Source organism: Rhinolophus sinicus, chromosome 1, assembly GCF_057876585.1.
Source record: "Rhinolophus sinicus isolate RSI-liver-muscle chromosome 1, RSI-T2T, whole genome shotgun sequence".
In the NCBI taxonomy this organism is placed as follows: domain Eukaryota; kingdom Metazoa; phylum Chordata; class Mammalia; order Chiroptera; family Rhinolophidae; genus Rhinolophus; species Rhinolophus sinicus.
In genome coordinates this window covers 134,938,508-134,961,202 of record NC_142501.1, presented here as the reverse complement: position 1 = coordinate 134,961,202, position 22,695 = coordinate 134,938,508, and the positions used below count along the sequence as shown (strand labels likewise).

The window sequence follows — 22,695 nt, the reverse complement described above, 5'->3', positions numbered from 1 at the left end:
GTTCTTCATGGTGTCAGAAGCTTCATACATGGCCAACAATAGGAAAATGATTGCTTATATTGTGGTGTATTTATCCAGTGAAATAGTATATGTACATAAATGTTTTTTAGGAAATAAATTAAAGCATGAGAAAATGTTCTTGATATAATGTCACATAAGAAGCAGAATATAATCCTCAATATATGGTATGATTTCATTTGTGTAAAAATACTTCTATATAGACATAGAAAAAGATTGAGAAGAACTACATCGGAGTATTGGCTATGCTTTTTTATTTTTTCCCCCAAGTCAAGTTGTTGTCTTTTCAATCTTAGTTGTGGAGGGCGCAGCTCAGCTCCAGGTCCAGTTGCCGTTGCTTTGCAGGGGGAGCAGCCCACCATCCCTTGCGGGAGTCGAACTGACAACCTTGTGGTTGAGAGGAGTCACTCCAACCAACTGAGCCATCTGGGAGCTCAACGGCAGCTCAGCTCAAGGTGCCGTGTTCAATCGTAGTTGCAGGGGGCGCTGCTCACCATCCCTTGCGGGACTCCAGGTGTTGAACCGGCAACCTTGTGTTTGAGAGCCCACTGGCCCATGTGGGAATCGAACCGGCAGCCTTCGGAGTTAGGAGTATGGAGCTCCAACCGCCTGAGCCACCGGGCCGGCCCCATTTTTTTTTTAAATTAAAGTTTATTGGGGTGACAATTGTTAGTAAAGTTACATAGATTTCAGGTGTACGATTCTGTATTACATCATCTATAAATCCCATTGTGTGTTCATCACCCAGAGTCAGTTCTCCTACCATCACCATATATTTGATCCCCTTTACCCTCATCTTACCTTTCCCCCTTACCCTCTGGTAACCACTCAACTATTGTCTGTGTCTATGAGTTTTTGTTTCTCATTTGTTTGTCTTGTTCTTTTGTTGTTTTTGGTTTATATAACAACATATCAGTGAAACCATATGGTTCTCTGCTTTTCCTGTCTGACTTATTTCGCTTAGCATTATATTCTCAAGATCCATCCATGTGGTCACAAATGGTCCTATATCATCTTTTCTTACCGCCGAATAGTATTCCATTGTGTATATATACCACAACTTCTTTATCCATTCATCTATCAAAGGACATTTTGGTTGTTTCCATGTCTTGGCCACCGTAAATAAAGCTGCAATGAACATTGGAGCACACGTGTCTTTATGGATAAATGTTTTCAGATTTTTTTGGTAGACACCGGGGAGAGGGATTGCTGGGTCATATGGTAATTCTATTTGTAATTTTTTGAGGAACCTCCACACTGCTTTCCCTAGCGGCTGCACCAGTCTACATTCGGCTATGGTCATTTTAGGTCTTAGGCGATCCTTAATTGCTTCTTTAGAGTTCTGTATTTTTAAAATTTTTACAGTGAATAGGCATTACATTTTTTTATTTCAAAATGAAAACAAATTTTTTTCTGTTATTAAAATAACCATGTCAGATCTAAGTGTTTGAAGGTCTCACTGTGGGGTTAAACTATGTGAATTGTAAAAGGACCTGGAACCTGGTTCTCATGTTTCTCTGAGTTACGGTTTTTCTTTCTCTCTCTCTCTCTCTCTCTCTCTCTCTCTCTCTCTCTCTCTCTCGCTCGCTCTTTTTTTAAAAATTAATTTCAGGTGCACAAGACAAAGTAATACTTAGACGTTTATCATTTATATCCCTCACACTGTGTGAATCCCCCTCCCCCCATCCACTATCCCTCTGACATCGCACAGAACCATTACATTTCCACTGTCTCCCAAATGGGACATGTGTCCATTGGATACCCTACAAAATCTTTATGACATTATTGATTACGTTCCCCAAATTAATTTTCAAAATCCTGTGGCCATCTTGTGGTCACCAACTGTTTTCTACTCCCCTCACCTTCCCCCTTATCCCCCCCCACCCATCTAACAACCCTCAGTTTTTCCTCTATGTCTCCAAAACTGTTTCTCATTAGTTCATTCACTTATTCTTTTCTTTAGATTCCGCATATAAGTGAAATCATATGGTATTTGTCTTTCTCTGTCTGACTTATTTCACTTAACATAACGTTCTCTAGGTCCATCCATGTTGTTGCAAATGGTAAGATTTCTTTCTTCTTTATGGCTGCGTAATACTCCATTGTAGAAATGTGCCACAGTTTCTTAATCCAGTCATCTACCGAAGGGCATTTCAGTTGTTTCCATGTCTTGGCTATTGTGTATAGTGCTGCAATAAACATAGGAGTGCATAAAGATTTTTGAATTGGAGTTTCGGATTTCTCCGGATAGATACCTAGGAGTAGAATTGCTGGATCATAAGGTAGTTCCATTTTCAGATTTTTGAGATACCTCCATACTGTTTTCCATAGTGGCTGCACCAATCTGCAATCCCACCAACAGTGCACAAGGGTTCCCTTTTCTCCACATCCGCGCCAGCACTTGTTGTTTGTTGATTTATTGATGATAGCCATTTTGACTGGGGTGAGGTGGTATCTCATTGTGGTTTTTATTTGCATTTCTCTGATGGTTAGTGAGGTTGAGCATTTCTTCATATGTCTGTTTGCCATCTGTACGTCCTTTTTAGAAAAATGTCTCTTCATGTCCTCTGCCCATTTTTTAATTGGGTTGTTTGTTTTTTTGGAGTTGAGTTGAGTGAGTTTTTTAATAAATTTGTGATACTAACCCCTTATCAGATATATCATTGGCAAATATCTTTTCCCATTCAGTAGGATCCCTTTTTGTTTTATTGATGGTTTCCTTTGCTGTGAAAAAATTTTTTAGTTTGATGTAATCCCACATGTTTATTTTTTCTCTTACTTCCCTCGCGCGAGGGGATATATCAGTAAAAATCTTACTCCGGGTAACGTCTGTGAAGTTTCTTCCTATATTTTCTTCTAGGAATTTTAGGGTTTTAGATGTTACATTTAAGTCTTTAAGCCATTTTGAATTTCTTTTTGTATGTGGTGTAAGGAGGTGGTCCAGCTTCATTTTTTTGCATGTGTCTGTCCAGGTTTCCCAGCACCGTTTATTGAATAGACTGTCTTTACCCCACCGTACATTCTTGCTTCCATTGTCATAGATTAAATGGCCATATAGGCATGGATTTATTTCTGGACTCTCTATTCTGTTCCATTGATCTATGTGTCTGTTTTTATGCCAGTACCATGCTGTTTTGATTACTGTAGCCTTGTAGTATAATTTGATGTCCGGTATCGTTATACCTCCCACTTTGTTCTTATTTCTCAAGATTGCTGAGGCTATCCGGGGTCTTTTATGGTCCCATATAAATTTTAGGATTACATGTTCTATTTCTGTGAAAAACGTCATTGGTAGTTTGATAGGAATTGCGTTGAATATGTATATTGCCTTAGGCAGTATGGACATTTTAACCATATTAATTCTTACTATCCATGAACATGGTGTGTGTTTCCATCCATTTGTATCTTCTTTCATTTCTTTCTTCAGTGTCTTATAATTTTCTGAGTACAGATCTTTTACTTCTTTGGTTAAATTTACTCCCAGGTATTTTATAGTCTTTGGAGCAATTGTAAATGGGATTGCTTTTTTAAATTTCTCCTTCTGATGTTTTATTATGGGTATATACAAATGCAACTGATTTCTGAATATTAATTTTATAGCCTGCTACTTTACTAAATTCATCTATCAGCTCTAATAGTTTCTTGGTGGAGTCTTTAGGGTTCTCTATATATAGTATCATATCATCTGCATATAATGACAGTTTTACTTCCTCCTTACTGATTTGGATGCCTTTTATTTCTTTTTCTTGTCTGATTGCTGTGGCTAGAACTTCCAGCACTATGTTGAATAGAAGTGGAGATAGTGGGCAACCTTGCATTGTTCTTGATCTTAAGGGGAATGGTTTTAGCTTTTCCCATTGAGTATGATGTAGCTGTGGTAAGTTACAGTCTTTGGAAGTGGGGAGGAATAGATGGTCATATGGCATTGTCCTGTGATGGTGCAGGTGGAACTTTCTGATGGCTGAAGCCATGGGCTCTAAGAAGCCATGAGCTGGAGCTGCTTGCTGTTCCCCTCCCCGCGTTGCTGGAGTTCTGCCCCAAGCAACAGGAAAATGATTGCTTATATATTGAGGTGTCTGCTGTAGACACTTTCCTAGGGTGGGTTCCAATTATACTACATTGATTGAAATGTGCAGAAAATATCATGTTCTATGGAAAAGTATCATATTGATGGCTCTAAAAGGGGGTGCTGTAATACCCTGATGGACTTTCTCAAAGCTGATTTCACAGGAATTGGGAAAAATTCCCAATTTTTCCCTCAGGATTGGTTCAACAAATTAGCAAACAAGTGCCTGCCGTGGACCAGGCAGATTGCACAGCCCCCAAACCTTCTAGGCTGTTGGATAAGGACTGAAGTAACTGCAGAATTGCTAAAGCAGAGTGTCTACGATACGACCTCAGTCACATCTTTTAGGGCTGTGTGGTTGGGAAAGATACCTTACTTATTGTCGGACAAGGGGCAGCATTTAAATGGATGGAAATTCCTTTAGAATGTTCCCTAACAAAAACATTCTAGAAACCACACAGATTCTACATGTTTTCTAATGTCTTGCTTCTGGCTGGTTAAATTAAATGGACATGTTTTTCATATTACAGGTAAGTTCAGTTTTTTCAGTTTTTAGTGTTCTTAAGATCTTGACACAAATACCCTAAAAATGGCTTCTTCCCTCCCCACCACCATTCCTGAATAAATAGCACTGGACTGAAATTTACTAGACCCACATTGCACCTCCAGTTGTGCAAGTAACTAGCTGTGTGACCTTTAGCAAGTCACATTAACCTTGCTAGACTTCAGCTTCTCATTAGTGTGGAGATTGGACTTGCATGTCCCTGAGGTCCCTTCTGGCTCTAGATGGCTTCATGTTGGTCATCGTTTAAGCTTATTCTCCCCCCTCCCTTTTTTTGAGAAAATGGAAGAGACTGTTACTGCTTTCCTGTCTGATTCTTTTTCTTTTTCTCTCTCACAAACAGGAGCAGCTTCAGCTGCAGGTCTCCTTTACCTGCCTACGTGGGCAGCCGCTGTTTCTGGCTGTGTACTCGCCCTCTTCACAGCGTCCATGTGGCCTCTAGTGCTGGGACATCTTATTAGCTCAGGGTCAAGTCCTGGGAAGACCATGACCACTGCCATGATATTTTATCTTCTAGATATATTTTTCTGTGCATGGTGCACAGCTTTTAAATTTGTCCCAGGAGGTGTCTACGCTAGAGAAAGATCTGATGTGCTTTTGGGTGCGTACATTTGCAAGGTCTGGATTAAAGTAATAACGACTAGAAAATACCCTTCAGGACTGCCTAGGATTTAGCACTTTACATTGACTGGTGGAAATAAGTAGGATGATCTTGCCTTTCTCATTAAAATAGTCACTTGATTTAAAAAAATAGGAAGAATGTGTGTATTGCTACTTAAAAACAAATTTCTTAATTCATCAGTGAGTTTCAGTATTATTTATTACTACAAAGGCCTTTTAAGAGACTTAGTTGGGGGGTGGTAGCTGGTTAGCTCACTTGGTTAGAGTGTGTGGTGCTAATAATACCAATGGTTGCCGGTTCGATCCCTGCATGGGCGACTGTGACCTGTGCCCTCCTTAAAAAAAAAAAAAGGGACTCAGTTGGGGAAAATCAAGTTTAATTAATAATAAAGTGTAAAAGAGATACTGGGTAACATTTGTATTATAGGATATGCTGGGAAAAGTTACGGTCATGACAGTTCATGTTACTACTTCACTGATAGGCTTGTACATACATACAGGAATTGCGACTGTTGTTTTGGTTCTGAATTTTTATTACCATATTTTACCAATAAAATATTTTTGCATATATAAATCTTAGTGTGAACGATATGTTCCCAAATCATAGAATAAATACATTTTCCATTTCACTGGTTATGAACTTATGCACAAAAATTAAAATTTCCTAAACTCATCTCAGTTTAATACTTAAAAAATTATCTTCTGGCAATAATGAAATTACAGATGTATATACTAAGCATATAAAATCAAATGTTGCCTATCATTCTCATTTAAGTAAAATATGTCAGATGCTTCCAGGATAAAAATCTCTGAAAGATGAGGAGCCAATACATGTGAGGAGATTTAGTTCTTGTTTGTGCACACGTTCATTTTTCCATTTGTTCATTTATTCATTAAAAAAATTATTGCCCTCCTCCTGTGTTCCAGGCACAGTGCCCGGGGCTGAAGATGTAAGAGACGTAGTGTTCTTCCCCTTCTGAGGCTTCAGTGTAGTAGGGGGAACATCATATATAAAATTAGACAAATACTTAGGGAATTACAGCTGGGGTGAGTGCTGTGCAGAAGTCTACGCTTCTTGAGATTCTTTACCGTCCCCCCTTGTGCCCTGGGTATACATCTAACTACTCTGTACATTTTCATATGACCTACTTCTGACCCCATTCTACTCCATGACCTAGACATCTGTCAGGACAGGCTGATTTGGAAGATACATTTTTAAATTGCCTGAAATATTTAAAATAACTTTGGAGAACTTGATATTTCTGGCAAGTACCCAAGCTCTCATCTAATTAAAGAAATCCGTTGCTGCATTTCCTCTGCGATAATCTTGGCTTTGCAAACCTTGTATGTCTTCTGGTTTCTTTCAGGTGTGTGTACTCTGTCCTGCTCTATCTTCCTGTCCAATGCCCTGCTTTTTTCTTACTCCAGCTTGCTTAGGGGTCTGCCATGTGGAGAAAACGAATGAAAGTAAGCCATTCTAAGCATAAGTTTATTTCTTTAGAATGTTATGAACGATGTGCTGTTTGAGTTCCTTCTCAACTACGAATTCTTTTTTTTTAGTAAGAGTGGCATTATACGTATTGATAAGGCCACAAAAACTAAGAAATGTTGGTAGTGTTCAGAGTAGCTTTTCATATTATGAAAATCTGTATTAAATCAGAAACTAGTTATAAATTTATTGTCTGGGTTTCTCCTGCTATTTCCTGGAAATTGCACATAACTTTTTTTTTTTTGGCTAGCCTTCTACCTAAGCTTAACTTTTACTTAGCATTTCCTAATTTATGTATTGTTCCATCATACTTGTGTTTCCATTCTTATTATATGCAATTTAGAAGTATATAAACTTTATACGTAAGCTACACTGTAATGCATCCCAACTGAGCTCATTTTTATTGGTTGGCCTTATTGGCACAGGGTGAGTTCCAACGTGCATCCTCTGTGAGGACCCTGTGCCCAGAATATCCACATCTCAGGCCAGAATTATTGCCACAAACACTGCCATGTTAAGAACCTACATGGCCTCTTTAGCGCTCCTCAATTTGGTGCCTGTGAAGTCCCTTCAGTGGAGAAGATCGAGTCCCGAGTCCCGAGGGCCATTCAGAGGCTCCTTTCTCTTATGCTCCCCACTCCCCTGAACAGTCACCTATCAGTGATGTGCAGTCTTAGCAAACTAACAACTGGGAAACACTCAGGAGATGAAAAGAAATCCCTCATCAGGGTTCTACCTAGCTGATTTCTTATGATCAAAAGTACTATTAGAGTAATTGCTTAGGTATTGAGGTAAATGAAAAGCTGAATTTTCAGTGTGTGCCCATTTCATTGAAGTCTTGGCTCTTGAAATTTATCATTGGAAGGATTTGGGGATTAAAATGTAATATATTCTAATATATTCTTTCTTTTTTATTTTTAAATAGGCACAGTGATGCTAATTATTGGACTGAATATGCTATTTGGTCCTAAGAAAAGCCTTCACTTCCTTCTTCAAACAAAAAACAGTCCAAAAGTACTTTTCAGAAAGAGTGAAAAATACATGAAACTTTGTAGGTATAGTTTTGCTTTCTTTTTAAAAGAATTTTATTAAAAATATAAATTTTCAGCATATATGAAATTGAAGAGTATAATAAACCTTCATGTACCCTTCACCCAGTTTCAACAATTAACATTTTCCCAGCGTTGTTATCATCTATTTCCTACTTTTTTTGGTGAAATACTTTAAAGCAAATCTCTGATACCATGTCATTTCAATCATAAATACTCTGTATTAGCTTTGTTTCACTCCTAACGTACATAAGATGATTTAACAGGTAGTTTCCAAAACGCTTTTTTTAAATAGTTGAGACTATTTATTCCATTTCTCTCCTTTTTTCTTTTTTTAGGAGATTAACTATGTTAACTTTTGGAATATTGATGGATTACAAACTCAAACATGAAATTGATTTACTATTCAGTATCTGACTCATTTCAAATGGACTGTATTAAATAAAAATATTTATTGAATGTATAAACTTTGCAGATAGTGTATTAGAATACAATACATTCCATTATTATAATGCATAGTGCTATGTAGGATACAAAGACATAGAAAAACTGATCTGCAACCTCAGTGACTTGATACTTAATTAAAGAAGACAAAGTATTATAGTGTACAGGGGTAGAAAACAATTAAGCTAAATAAAATTTTACTGTATTTCTAAAAGAAATGTCACAAAGCAATAAGACCATTATATAAAAACCTTAATATATGTTTGTCATAATTTGAAAAGATTATATTAAAATTTAGGGAAAATTTTTTAAATCTAGAGTTTTTTTGGTATGTTCTTGTATTTGAGTTATGTCCTTTTAAACCTGGATCTGACAGTTTTTGTTTGTTTTTAATCCTGACAATTGTTGTCTTATCTATTATTAAGAACCATAATTCTTTAATTCATTCATCAAATCAAGGCATTTGGAACAGTTTATTTACAAAGTTGTTTAGACAGTGTTATGTGATTTTTAAAAGTAGACTTTATTTTTAAGAGGAATTTTAGGTTCACACCAAAATTGAACAGAAAGTACAGAGATTTCTCATTTACCCCGTGACCCCACATACACACAGCCTCCCCCATGGTGAACATCCCCACCAGAGTGGGACATTTATTACAATCAGGGAACCTCCACTGACACATCACTATCACCCCAAATCCACAGTTTACATTAGGGCTCACTCTTGGTGTTGTACATTCTGTGGGTTTGGACAAATGGATAATGACATGTATCCACCATTACTGTATCATACAGTTTCACTGACTTAAAAATCCTCTGTGATCTGTCTATTCATCCCTCCCTCCCTCTACCCATGGCAACCATTATATTTATCTTTTTAAAACATTAATAGATTTTATTTTTTAGAATAGTTTTAGGTTTACAGAAAGATTAAGCAGAAAATCTAGAGTTCCCATATACCCCTTCTGACTCCTACCCCCACAATTTCCACCATTATTAACATCTTGTAATAGTGTGGTACATTTGTTGCAATTGATGAGCCAATATTGATAAATTATTGTTAACTAAAGTCCGTAGTTTACTTTTGAGTTTACTCTTTTGTTGTATGTTCTATGGGTTTTGACAAATGTATAATGTATCTACCATTATGTACCAAATAACACTTGTATACCAATGACATTTGTCTATATCAAATGACACATGCATCTACCATTACAGTATCATACAGAATAGTTTTGCTACGTAAACATACCCTGTGCTACACCTATTTGTCCCTCCCGCCTCCCAACTCCTGGCAACCACTGTTTTTTTTTGTTTTTTTTTTAACTGTCTCCGTTGTTTTGCCTTTTCTGGAATGTCAATCTTTGTCTTTTAACTTCAAAGTTTAATCTATTTTTATTGTGATTTCTGATGTATTAGGATTTATTTCTTTCATCTTACTTTCCTTTTTCTTTTCTACTTTCTCCAGGTGTATATTTTTTTCCTTATTTTCCTTCTTGATTTCTTTTGCGTTGATTGGGTTTTGTTTTTTTCTTATTCTCCTCCTCCCCACTCCTCTTTCTAGCTTGGAAATTATAGCTTTAATTTCTGTTCTTTTAGTAGTTGGTTATTTTTTTCTCAGCACATTAAAGATATTCCCCTGTCATCTAGTTTTTATTTTTGCTGAGAAGTCAGCTGTCTTTGCTCCTTTAAAGATAATCTGTCTTTTCTCTCTGGCAGTTATATTTGTTTTGGTGTTCTGCAGTTTCACTGTGACTCGTGTATCTAGTTGTAGATCCTCCTTCCTCTCAGCCCACCTACCACTCATCTGGCTTGGGAGTCTTTGGGATTTCTGAACCTAAGAGTCATATCTTTTATCAATTCTGGAAAATTCTCAGCATTATTACTGCAAATATTTCCTCTTATTCTTTCTCTTTTTCCCTTTTGGACTCCAATTAGATATGTGCTGGACCTTGTGATCCTCTTCCCATATCTCTTAACCTCTTTCATATACTGTACCTTTGTTTTTCAGCTGCCCCTTGCACTAATTCTCTATTCAGCTTTGTCTGATCTGCTGTTTGTGTTGTCCATTGAGCATCTAATTTAAATTATTATAAATATTATATAACTTTATTGCTGGAAATCTTCCTGATTATTGAGTTAGTCTTATCTTCCTGAGTCATACTATTGAATGCCTTCTTTTACTTTTCTAAACATGTTAAGCCTGCTTATTTTCTGATTCTGAAAGTTCCAGTATCTGAAGTATTTTTGGGCTTCATTTTGCAGGTATTTTTTTTCCTGCTGGTTACTGCTCATGGAGACTTGTTTTCTTATATATTATTTTCTACACACACACACAATTTATTTATTTATTTATTTATTTATTTATTTATTTATTTATGCTTTATTTTTATTTTAAGCCTATGGTCATTGGAATATTTTTAGGAAAGATTCTTTGAAACGTCATTTTAAAGTATGGGTTATGTATGCATGTTACCCGGAAAATTAATGCAGGAATTAGACATTTCCCCTCTGCACAAAATCCTTGATTAATAGTTTCAATAAGTTCATGAAAACTATTTTTTAAGAAACTTAATTTTTTAAACAAATATATTTTCTTTCTATTTAGTTTTGTGGCTGCTTGTTGGTATGGGCTTATTAGGATTAGGACTACGGCATAAAGCCTATGAGAGGAACTTGGGCAAAAGGGTAAGTAATTAAAAATCTTGCTATAGAATTTTGGATGATATATATGTATGTACATACATTTGTACACTTCATAGTATGATTGAACTCTAGACCCAGGTCTAATGACCTCAGGGCCCTGGAACCTATCTCCTCAGCCATTAGGTCAGAGGCCGATAACACAATGGAATTGTTTTCTGAAGTTGGGTTCTTGGGACAGGATAGAGACCCATATATTAGAGGCAAACTGCTCATGATTTTGTTATATGAAGTTATTTTTATCCCATGATTAAAATTTTATCCCATGGCTAAATCATCCCATGATTTAACATATCTAAACCGTGAAATAAAGGACTATTTTATAATGGGCTTCTTTGTACTGTCTGGTAGATACTGCTGTGGGCAACAATGTGAGATTCTTTTAATTTAAGAAAAATCTTGGGTGGTGAACACACAATATGATATATAGATGATGTATTACAGAATTGTACACCTGAAATCTATGGAACTTTACTAACAATTGTCACCCCAAGAAACTTAAAAAAAAAGAAAAAGAAAAAAAATCTTACAGGCAATTCTTCATTTTGCAGATTATGGGTAATTTGTGTATTGATGCATTGTGGAAGTTTTCTCTTTCTTTCCCCTCTTACTGTCTACGGTTTTAAAAGTTTTATTGTCCCTTTTCTTCTATAAATATGGGCAGAAGCAAGAGTAAGTCATTGCAATGTGTGCTTTCTATTTGCTCTGATAAAAAGTTTGTTTTGTTTCATAATGCAGTTAGAGTTCCAGTTTGGGGAAATGTAGAATTTGAGGGTTAACTTTGAATCTCAGTAATCTGTCTAAGCAAATTTTTCATATTAAGTAAAAAGCTATACTGAGGATGCAGGCCAGGCTTCTCTTGTTTACTTTTGTACTCCAAGCACCTCACAGAGTGTTTGGCACACACTCAGAACTCAGTAACTATTTCTTAATTAAGTAAACAATTCATTACATGATTCCTTTCTTTTTCCGTTGATTTATTAGTTGTTATTACTGCAAATAATGTCAGTCACAAGAGGATATGTAATGTCAGCTAAGGATTCTTTTCAAAAAGGAGTCATTCAGGTAGATTTAATACCTGTTCGTTCGTTCATTCATTCATTCATTCATTCATTCATTCATTCTTTCATTCATTCATTGATAAATGTTTATTGAATGTCTCTTGTATGCCTGGTGCCAGGGATACAGAGATAAACAAGTTGGACAAGATGCCTGCTCTCACAGAGTTTACATTCTAGTAGGGGAGAAAGACAGTATTCAGAGGAACAAATAAGGACTCCAGGACGACTTCTGTTTTTCTGGCTTGAGCAACTGAATGCAGGGAGGTAGCATTTACTGAGATTTGAAGAATGAGGGAGTACCAGGTTTTGGAGTGATGAAATCCAGAGTTAGTCATAGAAATAGAGTTATGTATAAAGGGATAGCTTGATGAATATAATCATGCTTCTTGAAATCTCTGTTGATGGTTCCATTCTCTTTGTATGACGTTCACTAAACCAAAGAATGTTTCTTGAATAAAGATGAAATGCCCCACTCACGGCTGGTGGCACATTGAGCTGTTTAGGTTGAGTGGTGACCCTCCTGTGCATAGAGGCTGCTACTTATCTTTCTCTCAACCTGAACTTGTATGGTCCACTTGGAGTGTTTTTTTTCAATTGTGGTGATGGATTTGTTCTAATCCAGCCATGCTCTTTCACAGGATCCCTATTGTGAATCAGTAGTTACTAATTCGAAATGGATGGTTAGGGTTGGGCAGTGCATTCTCTGACTGAGCCCATGGACTGAAAAGAGGAGGTCTCCCAGGGGACTAGACTCCTGAACCTTGGCCTTGTCAGGACAGCAGGGGCGTGACACCATTTATAAGTTGGTTGTGATGGCACACCACTTTACAAATATGTTAAAGGACTCTATGTGTCCCTCTGGGATCTCATTCTTCTGCAGCACAAGGGTAACCCCTCTCCTGAATATGGTGTTTATTATTTTCAGGCATTTCTTTGTATCGTTGCAATATATGATACACATATATCCCTAGACAATATTGTTTTTTCCACGTTTTTGACTTTATCTAAATGACATCTGACATACATATTTTGCAACTGACTTTTTTTTACTTAAAATTATCTTTGTGAGATTCATTCATATGGAAATAGGTAGCCTCATTCGTTTGTTAGGATTGCATAGCAGTCCATTATACGTATGTGACACCATTTATTGTTTTCATTTTCCTATTGAAACGACAGCCTTATTGTTTCTGACTTTTTGCTATTGTAAACAATGCTTATTATAAATGCTTGTTTTCCAAACATTCCTCCTGACTTCTGAGCTTAAGCTAGAAGTTCACAGAAGATTCAGAGAATACCATATAGCAACTATCTCCTTATTTTTATGAATTAAATGTGGGCAAATGTCTAAGAAAATTCCTTTGCTGAAATATGAAATTTGGAAGAGAGACGTGGAGAAACAGTCACCAAACTTGCCATTGTTCATGGTCATCCTAAATTACCATTAAAATAATTCCTCAGGCACCAGCCACAGAGGTCTCTGCAGCCATCTGGCCTCTCAGGTTTGGGTACGACAACGAAGGATGGACCAGTCTGGAAAGATCAGCTCAACTGCTCAATCAAACAGGTAAGTTTTACTGGAATTAGTTCCAGGATTTGAGAAACTACTGAGCAAGCTCATAAGTCATAGGAGGAGGGTTTGCTTCGTCATAAAGTAATCTCTTACAAAGGCTTTGCTTTGGTGGCAGCTGCCGGAGGGTTAAGCTTCTGTAAGCACATCTGTCTTTGTTTGAGAGCAATTAATTCCGTTGATTCTGAGCAAAGGCTCATACTGGGTATCTACAGGGGATTCTGGTCATGACTTTGCTCTTAGAAATGCTACTGCTGGTGGTTTCTGTCACTTGGGGACTGACTGTTGGGGACCAGAAAACTGTCAGATTAAAAGGCAGCATGAGTTAGAGTGATACTCATTTGTGAAGCAAATTGCTTTCAAGAGTCCAAGAGAGAATTTTTAAATTTCCGTGCTCGGGGGAGCTCGTTTCTGTATGAAGCATCCTTGAAAATAATGTGGGTGTTGGGTTCTTAGAGCATGGAGCAAGATACATGAAGGGCTATACTGTTCTGGTTATTCCTAATGATAAGCACGTCTCCTGGAAAATGGCCGACGGTCTGTATAAGTCTAATGCCGCTAACAAATTTCCTGGGCCTTGAGTCCCTTAGTCCTGATTACAGGCCTCCCGTACGTCTGGCCAGGGTCTGGGAAAACCAATACATTTACTTCTGTGCCAATACTCTGGAGGTGTTTGCCCAGGAATAAAACACTACTGTGCACCACTCTATTGTTTCGGAACATAAATTGGGTATCTGAGAAAGAAATGAAACTTATTTGAAATTTGGGGGACGATGTTAAGAATATTTGAAAATTTAGAGAAGTTATGCTTTTATTCTTTCCTGCATTTTCTCAAGGTGTCACATGTATTAATTACATTCTAAATATGGGTAAGTTCCCTGTAGCTCAGATTTGAGCCACTTCACTTTCGTGACCCATCAGGAATTACTTTGTTTTTGATTTCTGAGTAAAGGCAAAGGGTTCAAGAATAAAGTTTTGCTTATTGTTTTTGCATTGCTGTGGTTAATCACCGTGTGCATTTTTTTTTTCCTGAACAGGGGCAGATTTCATAACGATTTTGGAGAGCGATGCCTCTAAGCCTTTTATTGGGAACAATGACTTAACCATGTGGTTAGGGGAGAAGTTGGGTTTCTACACCGACTTTGGTCCAAGCGCAAGGGATCACACTTGGGGGTGAGTGGACCTTGGGTACGAATCCTGAACATAGCCCTGAAAGACGAGGCAGCATAGGCTTAGAGATTGGCATACCTTGGTCCTGTGACTATGCCCCAGTGATGCTCCCTGGGGGATGAGGAGGTGCTGAAGACACGCATATTCTGTAATTGTGTTAATGGTTTGCCTGTTCCTCGATATTTTCAATTCTGCACCATTATGAACCATTCAGCGTAGGAGCTGAGGTTACAACAGTAAGCATGTCCGACCTGGATGCTGTCCATGGAGCTTACGTTCTAGTGTGAAGAGACAGAAAATAAACATGTGCACAAAGAAGTAAATAAGAGAATTTGAGGTAGTAAGTGCTGTGTGCAAAAGGAAGCAAGCTACCGCAAGAGAGTACTGGGTGGGCCGGACGATGGGGGATGCTACTACAGGTAGGACGGTCAGGAAGCTCTCTGGAAACCTCATGAAAGGACCCAGGGGACTTACCTGTTGCAAGAGCTGAGGGAACCAGCAGCGTAAAGATTTGAGGCAGAATCAAGCGTGGTGTGTCTGAAGCCTAGGGACTGAGGGGGAACTGGTAAGAACTGCTGTCAACGTGGACACCTGATTGTAAAGAGCCCTGTAATCCATGCTTTGGGCTTGATTTAATTCAGTTCCGCTGGGAAGCCATTGGAAGATTTAAAATGAGAGTGGTCTGATCTGATTTATATTTTAAAAAGATCATTTTGGCTGTTTTTGGAAGAACAAATTGTTGGCAGCAGGAGTGCGAGCAGGGAGACAGGTGATAAGGTAGATACAATAGCACAGTTAAGAGATGACAGTGGGAGCCGGGGAGATGGAGAGAAGGGGGCAAATTCAGCAACTGTTTTGGGATGGAACTGGCAGAACTTACTGATGTTTTAGATGCCAAGGGCCTGGAAATGAAGAATCAGGGCAACAGGTAGGTTTTTGATGTGAATACCTGACAGGAGACGATGCTGTTTAATGGGATGGGAATGGCCAGGAGAGTAGCAGGATTGTGCTAAGTTTGAGATGGCGCTGGTCAGTCAAGTGACAACCAGTAGGCAGTTGTGGGTAGCCTGGAGAGCCGAGTAGGACAGGACAAGCTGGACATGGAAATTCAGGTGTCATCACTGTAGACATGGTCCTGTTGGAGTGACTCCATGAGGGGGCCCGGGAGAGAGTGCGTGCAGCCAGGAGAGAGGCTGGCTGAGGGTTGCGCTCTGCTCATCCTTTTCCTGTGTCGTTATATGACTTAGACTGAGGAGGAATATGTTTTCCCATCTTTATTAGACAATTGTAATGTTGTAAATTGTTACATTGTGTCCTTGCTGGCAAGATTGTACATCCCCGAATGTGTTGATTAATGTTAGAATTGTTTATGCAAATATGTTGCCAGAGTAACAATACAAGTAAAATGAATTTTGTGTATTATTAATTCTGCCCTTTTCGTGTCTCCAGATCACTTACTAAAACAGAGTTGGTATTGTAGTGACACAGCGAGACATGCTAAATAGCAGAGAGAGAGTGAACCAGTGAGCAGATAAGTCTCTGCCACATTATTGCTCTGAATGCCCTCAGTGGGGTGCTTGCAGTGTGACACCTTCCTTTTTACACATCTGCTTAGTCCTGTCTGTGTGATATCGCCGGACCAACAATGATGTTTCTTTTCACTCCTCTGCAGGATTATGGTTTTGTCAAGATACCCCATTGTGAGATCAGAGCATCACCTTCTCCCGTCACCAGAGGGCGAGATCGCACCAGCCATCACACTGACTGTTACCATCTCCGACAAACTGGTGGATTTTGTTGTGACACACTTTGGAAATCATGAGTGGGTTTCTTTGGTCTGTCTAATGGTACACAAATGCCAAGGAATATTATTAATACATTACTTGGATTTCCATGCAATGACCTTTCTTACTTTCTAATTGTTTTCTCCCAAAGTATTTCCCCCTGTGTTGCTGCTTTTAAAAATCAGCCGCAGAAACCTTTGAGATGCAGGCCGTCCTTAGGGATGATAGAGGGCAGCACTGCAGTTACCGAGCAATTGGTGTGCTAATGCTCGGCTGTAGTGAATCTTCACTCTGTATATAGTAAGTACTGGTATAGACCCATTTTACAGAGAAAGAAACTAGACTGAGGTTAGATGACTTGTCCAGCCAGGGTCACACAGCTAGGAGTTAGGAAGACCCAGTTCAGAGCCTGCAAGTGCTTGGAACCACATGGTAAACCGGACTATAGAAAAATGAAATTCCTTTTTCTTTCTGCAGGTTTACTACAATTAGCAGTACTGTTGGGATTTGAGGGTACTAAGTGACATTCCTTTTTCCTTCATGTTTTCACAATCAACTGATAGGTAAACAGAGGAATGTGGCAGGGAGATCAAAATGTCACTTTTAATTCCGATAAGCCTATTTGGACAACATGACTTCAGTGCGTCCATGTGGACTTGTTAATACATCCCCCAACAATACTTGAAACGGACTCCCCCAAAAGAACAAGCCTCCCCAGGAGGTGCAGAGGCTGCCCTGTCAAGCTCCTTCCTGGGTGGAGGGAATAAGCCAGAAAACATCCTGTCTGCAAACGGGCAGTTTCCAAGGATGAGAGAGAGGGGAAGGGTTTGAGACAAACCTGCCTAGTTCATGCTTCCAAACTTAATTAATTATAAAAATCCTTCCCAAAAGTAAAGTGTGGAGAGAGAGAGAGACCAGAGATGGTTTTCTAAGAAAGCCCCTGTACATGGAGATATGAGGAAATGAGTTTTATCCCCAAAGAATAACATTCACAACCAGTTACTTCGTACTGAATACATCATGAATGATGCCAAGAATGTATTGTAAAAGCAAAGATAAAGGTATATAATTGATAACTCTACTATGGTAAACATTCTGTAATAATAATAGAAAACACTGGTGTAAAGTGCTAAGTGCTGTAAAATAGGGCATACAGTCCTGTCCACACAAGAGGTTGCAGAGCTTTAAAGTGACATACAGAACACTAGAAAAACAACATTGTCATACTGTAAGTTTTAATCTAAACAGAACTAATGTGTCCACTACTCTTACTTTCCTGGTTACCTCACTTTTTCTCACAGTATTATGGGGATCAGTGAAAGTATACTTGCATATTTTCTGAAATAAGTCAGAGCATAAGTAATATAAACAAACTGTCCAAATGTAATTAGTATGAACCATTTGCTAATCAGATGCTGGCTTGCCTCCTTAGAAATAAAAAGGGTGTTTAGAAGACGGTGATATAGATGGTCCATATCTTTTTAAAAAGCTGTTTGAAGAAATGCCTTCTGTTTCTCCTCGTCATTTTCATGTAGCAAACATAGGCATTCAAAAATCATTCCATTGACCTTAAATTGCACTTTGAATTGGGTTTGTCTTTTAAAACATAGGCACTTTTGTGTTTAAAGGTTGCAAGGTTTCAACCTAAGAAACAGTTGAATCTACTCCTTCCCTTTTTTCTTTGCTTTTTTCCCCGTTTCCCCCTTCAACTCCCTCCAACCTCCCCAATGTAAAGAATAGACTTGAAAGGGAAGAGAGACTAAAAGCCCCCAGAATGTGTTTAGAAAAGAGGAAGGAAGGAAAGCCTTGTCTAACTTTCTATTAACCACATCTTTAAAGCTCTCTGATGAAACCATATCCTTTATATGCTCTCTTAACTCTCTTGATTTAATAATAATGACAACAACAGTAGTTGCAATAATAGTTAACATTTATTGAGATCTAACTCGAGGGAGGAAAGTAGTGTAGTGTAATGGTTAAGAGCATGGAATTCCAAAACCTGGAATCAGACAATCTGGTTTGAATTCTAATTCAAGGTGTGTCCTTCATCCAGTTATTTAACTAGCTTGAGCCTCAGCTTTCTCACCTGTAAATCAGGGGCAGTAATCCCCCTATTTCATAGGGTTCTTATGAGAATTAAATGAGATTATTATCTCATGCAAAGTACATGAATACAATAAGTGCTCAATTAATGTTGGACGTTATTATTAAACCAAATCAGACAGCTCTAAGTGTAAAGTATGTTGGGCAGCTTAAAAAGAAGTCATTCATCAAGCATAAATCCAGCACTTTCCGTGTCTCAAGCCCAGTCCATGTCCCAGCAAGTGACATGAGAAAGTACACACTTCAGATAATTTGTGAAGCCATCATTACATATTTTCATTCGCCTTTGTTTTCTACAATACTAAATAAAAAATCCTTACTGCGAATAAATATTTAGAGAATTCATTTTCTAGTGATTATGGCATATTGCATGAAATCATATTAGGAATGAATTACAGAATGCTTGTGCATGTCATTAGCTGATTCAACAAGATTTTTTTAAAATTGCTGACTACACAAATATCTCTTTACAGCCCATAAGTAGGAAATAGCAGCGTTTCTTAGAAGTCATTTGGGTACACACCATTTTTTATTCAATTACAGGCAATTAACTGAGCCACCCGTTAATCACCATTGTTTTTTTTTTCTTTTGTTTATAATATATATCCATGTACACTGAAGAAAGAGCACAGAATCTGTAGACTGAAGACCTGTGTACTTGTTTTGGTTCTGTTGTAACATAACCTCAGTGAGTTTCAGTATCCTTGTCTTTGAATAGGGGATAAAATTCTCTTTTCCAGCCCACGTGATAAGGTTATTGGGCTAATCAAATATTAACAGATAAGAAAACAACATGTTTTTTTTTCTCTCTCTCTCCCCTTGCCTTATAGCCATACATATACTTTTTGTTTTTATCATTATCCCTGTATAAGATTTATCTCCTGAGAAAATGCAAAATCAAATTTATAGATTACTTTGCAATAATATATGGCTAAAATGTATTTGTAGGAAAACACTGTCTGTGTCGCAGTGACTTTGGGGTTTTCTGTACTTGGATTTGAATTCTAGTTCCACGTATCACAAGGAACAGAATTCACTGCAGACTTAATGGACGACTTACCAACATGTTGGGAGGGTCAAAGCAACAGATAAGAGATGCTCAGGCACTCAGACACTAGTAACAGTGGGGAATCATTACCATCCTTAGGGACGGGCAGAGGAAAAGTGTTTCTAGAGAGAAATCTGGAACCAGAAAGAGGGTCCACCACGCAGGAGGAATGCAGCTACTGCCAGAGGAACTGGGGAAGAAATACTCCAACTTCTCTCTCCTCCCAACTTTTCATCTCCTGCCGGTGCTTCCAATTGGCCAAACAAAACTGGAAATCAGTTGACAAGGGAGCCCAGGAGATGAAATCTGCAGTGGTCAGCCTCTTAGGGCATAGAGAAGGACAGAGAATGGATCTGCGCAGGGGAGGTGGAAAATAACCATAGGCATGTTACTTAACCTCATTTAAAAGCAGAGCTAAACACCTACCTCTCAGTTATGAGAATTCAGTATCAAAGATGTTAAACAAATGGTCATTCTTTCCGCTCTTCCATTTCTTGAGATATCTTTTAATAGTATCAGCTGCCCACACATACTTATCTGAGCTTAGTCCTGTCTTCAGATCCTATCTTAACGAGGTTTCTCTAATCTTCTCAGTCCTCAGTGATCTCCATTTATCTTCCTTTGTCATTGTTTTTTTCTCCTTAATTTGTTAGCTATCTTTCTCTGTAAATGCCAGTGTTGTTTTACTGCCTATTTGCTCTTGGATCCATTCCTGGCTCATCACCCTCCCTATACATTGCAGGGAAGCACATATCCCAGAGTTTTTGCCTTCTGGCCTTTGGTAGGTGTAGCTAATGAGGCACTAGTGCAAGTCTGCAAGGCGGGAGGAGTGGAGAAGGCAGGGTCCTCCTCATCCTCTCTCTCTGCGTTCTCTGGTGTGTCTGGCAGCAGCTGAGTGACTTCTGTGGCTCCAGCGCCTCCTTAGATGGCCCCAGCTCCCTCTAGACAGCCTCTTTCACAGCATCATCTCCCACCAGCCAGGGCTGGCGTCCTCCTTGTGTCCCTCTAGCTCTAGAGATTATGCTGGTTTCTCATTGTTGCTACACACTGGCTGCTTCACTGACTGCTGTTTGGCTTCCCATCACCTCAGTAATCAAGTCCCTATATTGAATTCATTTTGTTTGAAGTACTTAGGGTGGTTTCAGCTTTCCTGGCTGGATCACATCAAATATGACGGCCCTATTTTTCCCCAAATAGATTGACTGTAACCCCCCCGCCCAAAGGCCTCATGTAACTATCTTATTATCGCAGTTATATATTGACATTGCTTAGAATAATAAAATATCCTGTCTCGCCAGAATTTTACCAGGAGAGCCACTTTTAGAAAGTGTTCTAAATTGAGGGAGCTGAGTAGGTTACATAAGCTTGAAATGTTCTGTGAATGTTAGGGTTCTCTACTAGTCTTTAGCTGTAATACTGACTACCAGGTTTCAGACTATTGACATAATTTCGTCTGATGAAAAGTTGAACAAATGCTGGGTTTGTTTTTGTTATTTATTTATTTATTTATTTATTTATTTATTTATTTATTTATTTGGGGAATATTGGGGAACAGTGTGTTTCTCCAGGGCCCATCAGCTCCAAGTCAAGTCGTTATCCTTCAATCTAGTTGTGGAGGGCACAGCTCAGCTCCAAGTCCAGGTGCCGTTTTCAATCTTAGTTGCAGGGGGCACAGCCCACCATCCCATGCGGGAATTGAACCAGAAACCTTGTTGTTAAGAGCTTGCACTCTAACCAACTGAGCATCTGGCCGCCCCACTGGCAGCTCATTGTCTTCAATCTAGTTGTGGAGGGTGCAGCTCACTGGCCCATGTGGGAATCGAACTGGCAACCCTACTGCTAAGAGCTCACGCTCTAACCAACTAAACCATCCAGCTGCCCCGAACAAATGCTGTTTTTAAAGTAGATATTTAAATCAGCTTGACAACAAATGATTTGTCGGGGAAGATCATGTTGTTCTTAGTTGAAGATTTGTCTGCCTACTCAGTTGAAGCACTGTATCTCTGTCTTGTTAATTTCCATAACATTCAGACATTTGCCCAAGTAGCAATTACTTTGGGTTGTGCTCTATTGAAGATATATTTTTGGAACTTAGGTACCTAAGCCTTTTAAAAAATTGTTTTGCAAATACAAAAAAATTACATTTTTGCATTTTTTTTAGAGATGACCTCGACAGGAAACTTCAGGCTATTGCTATTTCAAAACTACTGAAAAGTAGCTCTAATCAAGTGATATTTCTGGGATATATCACTTCAGCACCTGGTTCCAGAGATTATCAACAGCTCATTGAACATGGAAATGTGAAGGTAACACAATCTTAATAGGATTTGATTTACTAAGTAAAATGTTTCTTCTCCATTTTTAAGAAAAAAACAACACCTGACAACTTAATATGTATTCCAATTATCTACTGCTGCATAGAAAACCACCAAAAAAATGTACTGGCTTTAAACAACTATAATCATCTGTTTGCTCATGAATCTGCAATTTGGACAGGACTCAGTGGGGATAGCTCATCTCTGCTCCACACAACTCGGTGGCTCAGCTGGGGACTGCAGATGACTCACGAGTGGCACGTTGGTGCTAGCTGTTGACGAGGAGCTCAGAGGGGCTTTGTGCTTGGGGGTCCTGGTTCCTCTCTATGGGTTTCCTTCCTGCATGATGGTTAGGTTCTAAGAGTAAGAGTCCCAAGAGAACCAGGAAGAAACTCTTGCCTTGTATGACCTAGCCTTGTAAGTCATATAGTGTGACTTCTGTCATTGTCACAACATGCTCACATTCAAGTGGAAGACACATAAACTCCTCAAGGAATATTAAAGTCATATTATAAGAATACCATGTAGAAAGATTGTGTTTCAAAAATAAACCTGCCTTATTATGAAAGTTAGGTATGATGTTGAGCGTAAAGGATGAAATGAAATGATACACAGCGAGGCTGGCTGATCAGCCAGACAGGGCCTCAATAAATGTCACTGAATTAGTCCTTACCTGTTCCGGTCTAAAACAC

The 22,695-nt window shown here is 38.6% G+C and overlaps 1 protein-coding gene across 12 annotated transcripts in view; it reads left to right on the top strand.

The window, feature by feature from the left end:
- CWH43 (cell wall biogenesis 43 C-terminal homolog) overlaps positions 1-22,695 on the top strand; it is a 106,070-nt gene that overhangs the window by 69,843 nt on the left and 13,532 nt on the right. For all 12 annotated transcript variants that reach the window (XM_088789770.1, XM_088789769.1, XM_088789768.1 and 9 more), the window contains 7 exons: positions 4,990-5,247; positions 7,682-7,807; positions 10,858-10,937; positions 13,475-13,580; positions 14,621-14,756; positions 16,426-16,575; positions 21,850-21,994. In XM_088789770.1, the coding sequence (XP_088645896.1) occupies positions 4,990-5,247; positions 7,682-7,807; positions 10,858-10,937; positions 13,475-13,580; positions 14,621-14,756; positions 16,426-16,575; positions 21,850-21,994 (1,001 nt within the window). The remainder of the gene's footprint in view (positions 1-4,989; positions 5,248-7,681; positions 7,808-10,857; positions 10,938-13,474; positions 13,581-14,620; positions 14,757-16,425; positions 16,576-21,849; positions 21,995-22,695) is intronic.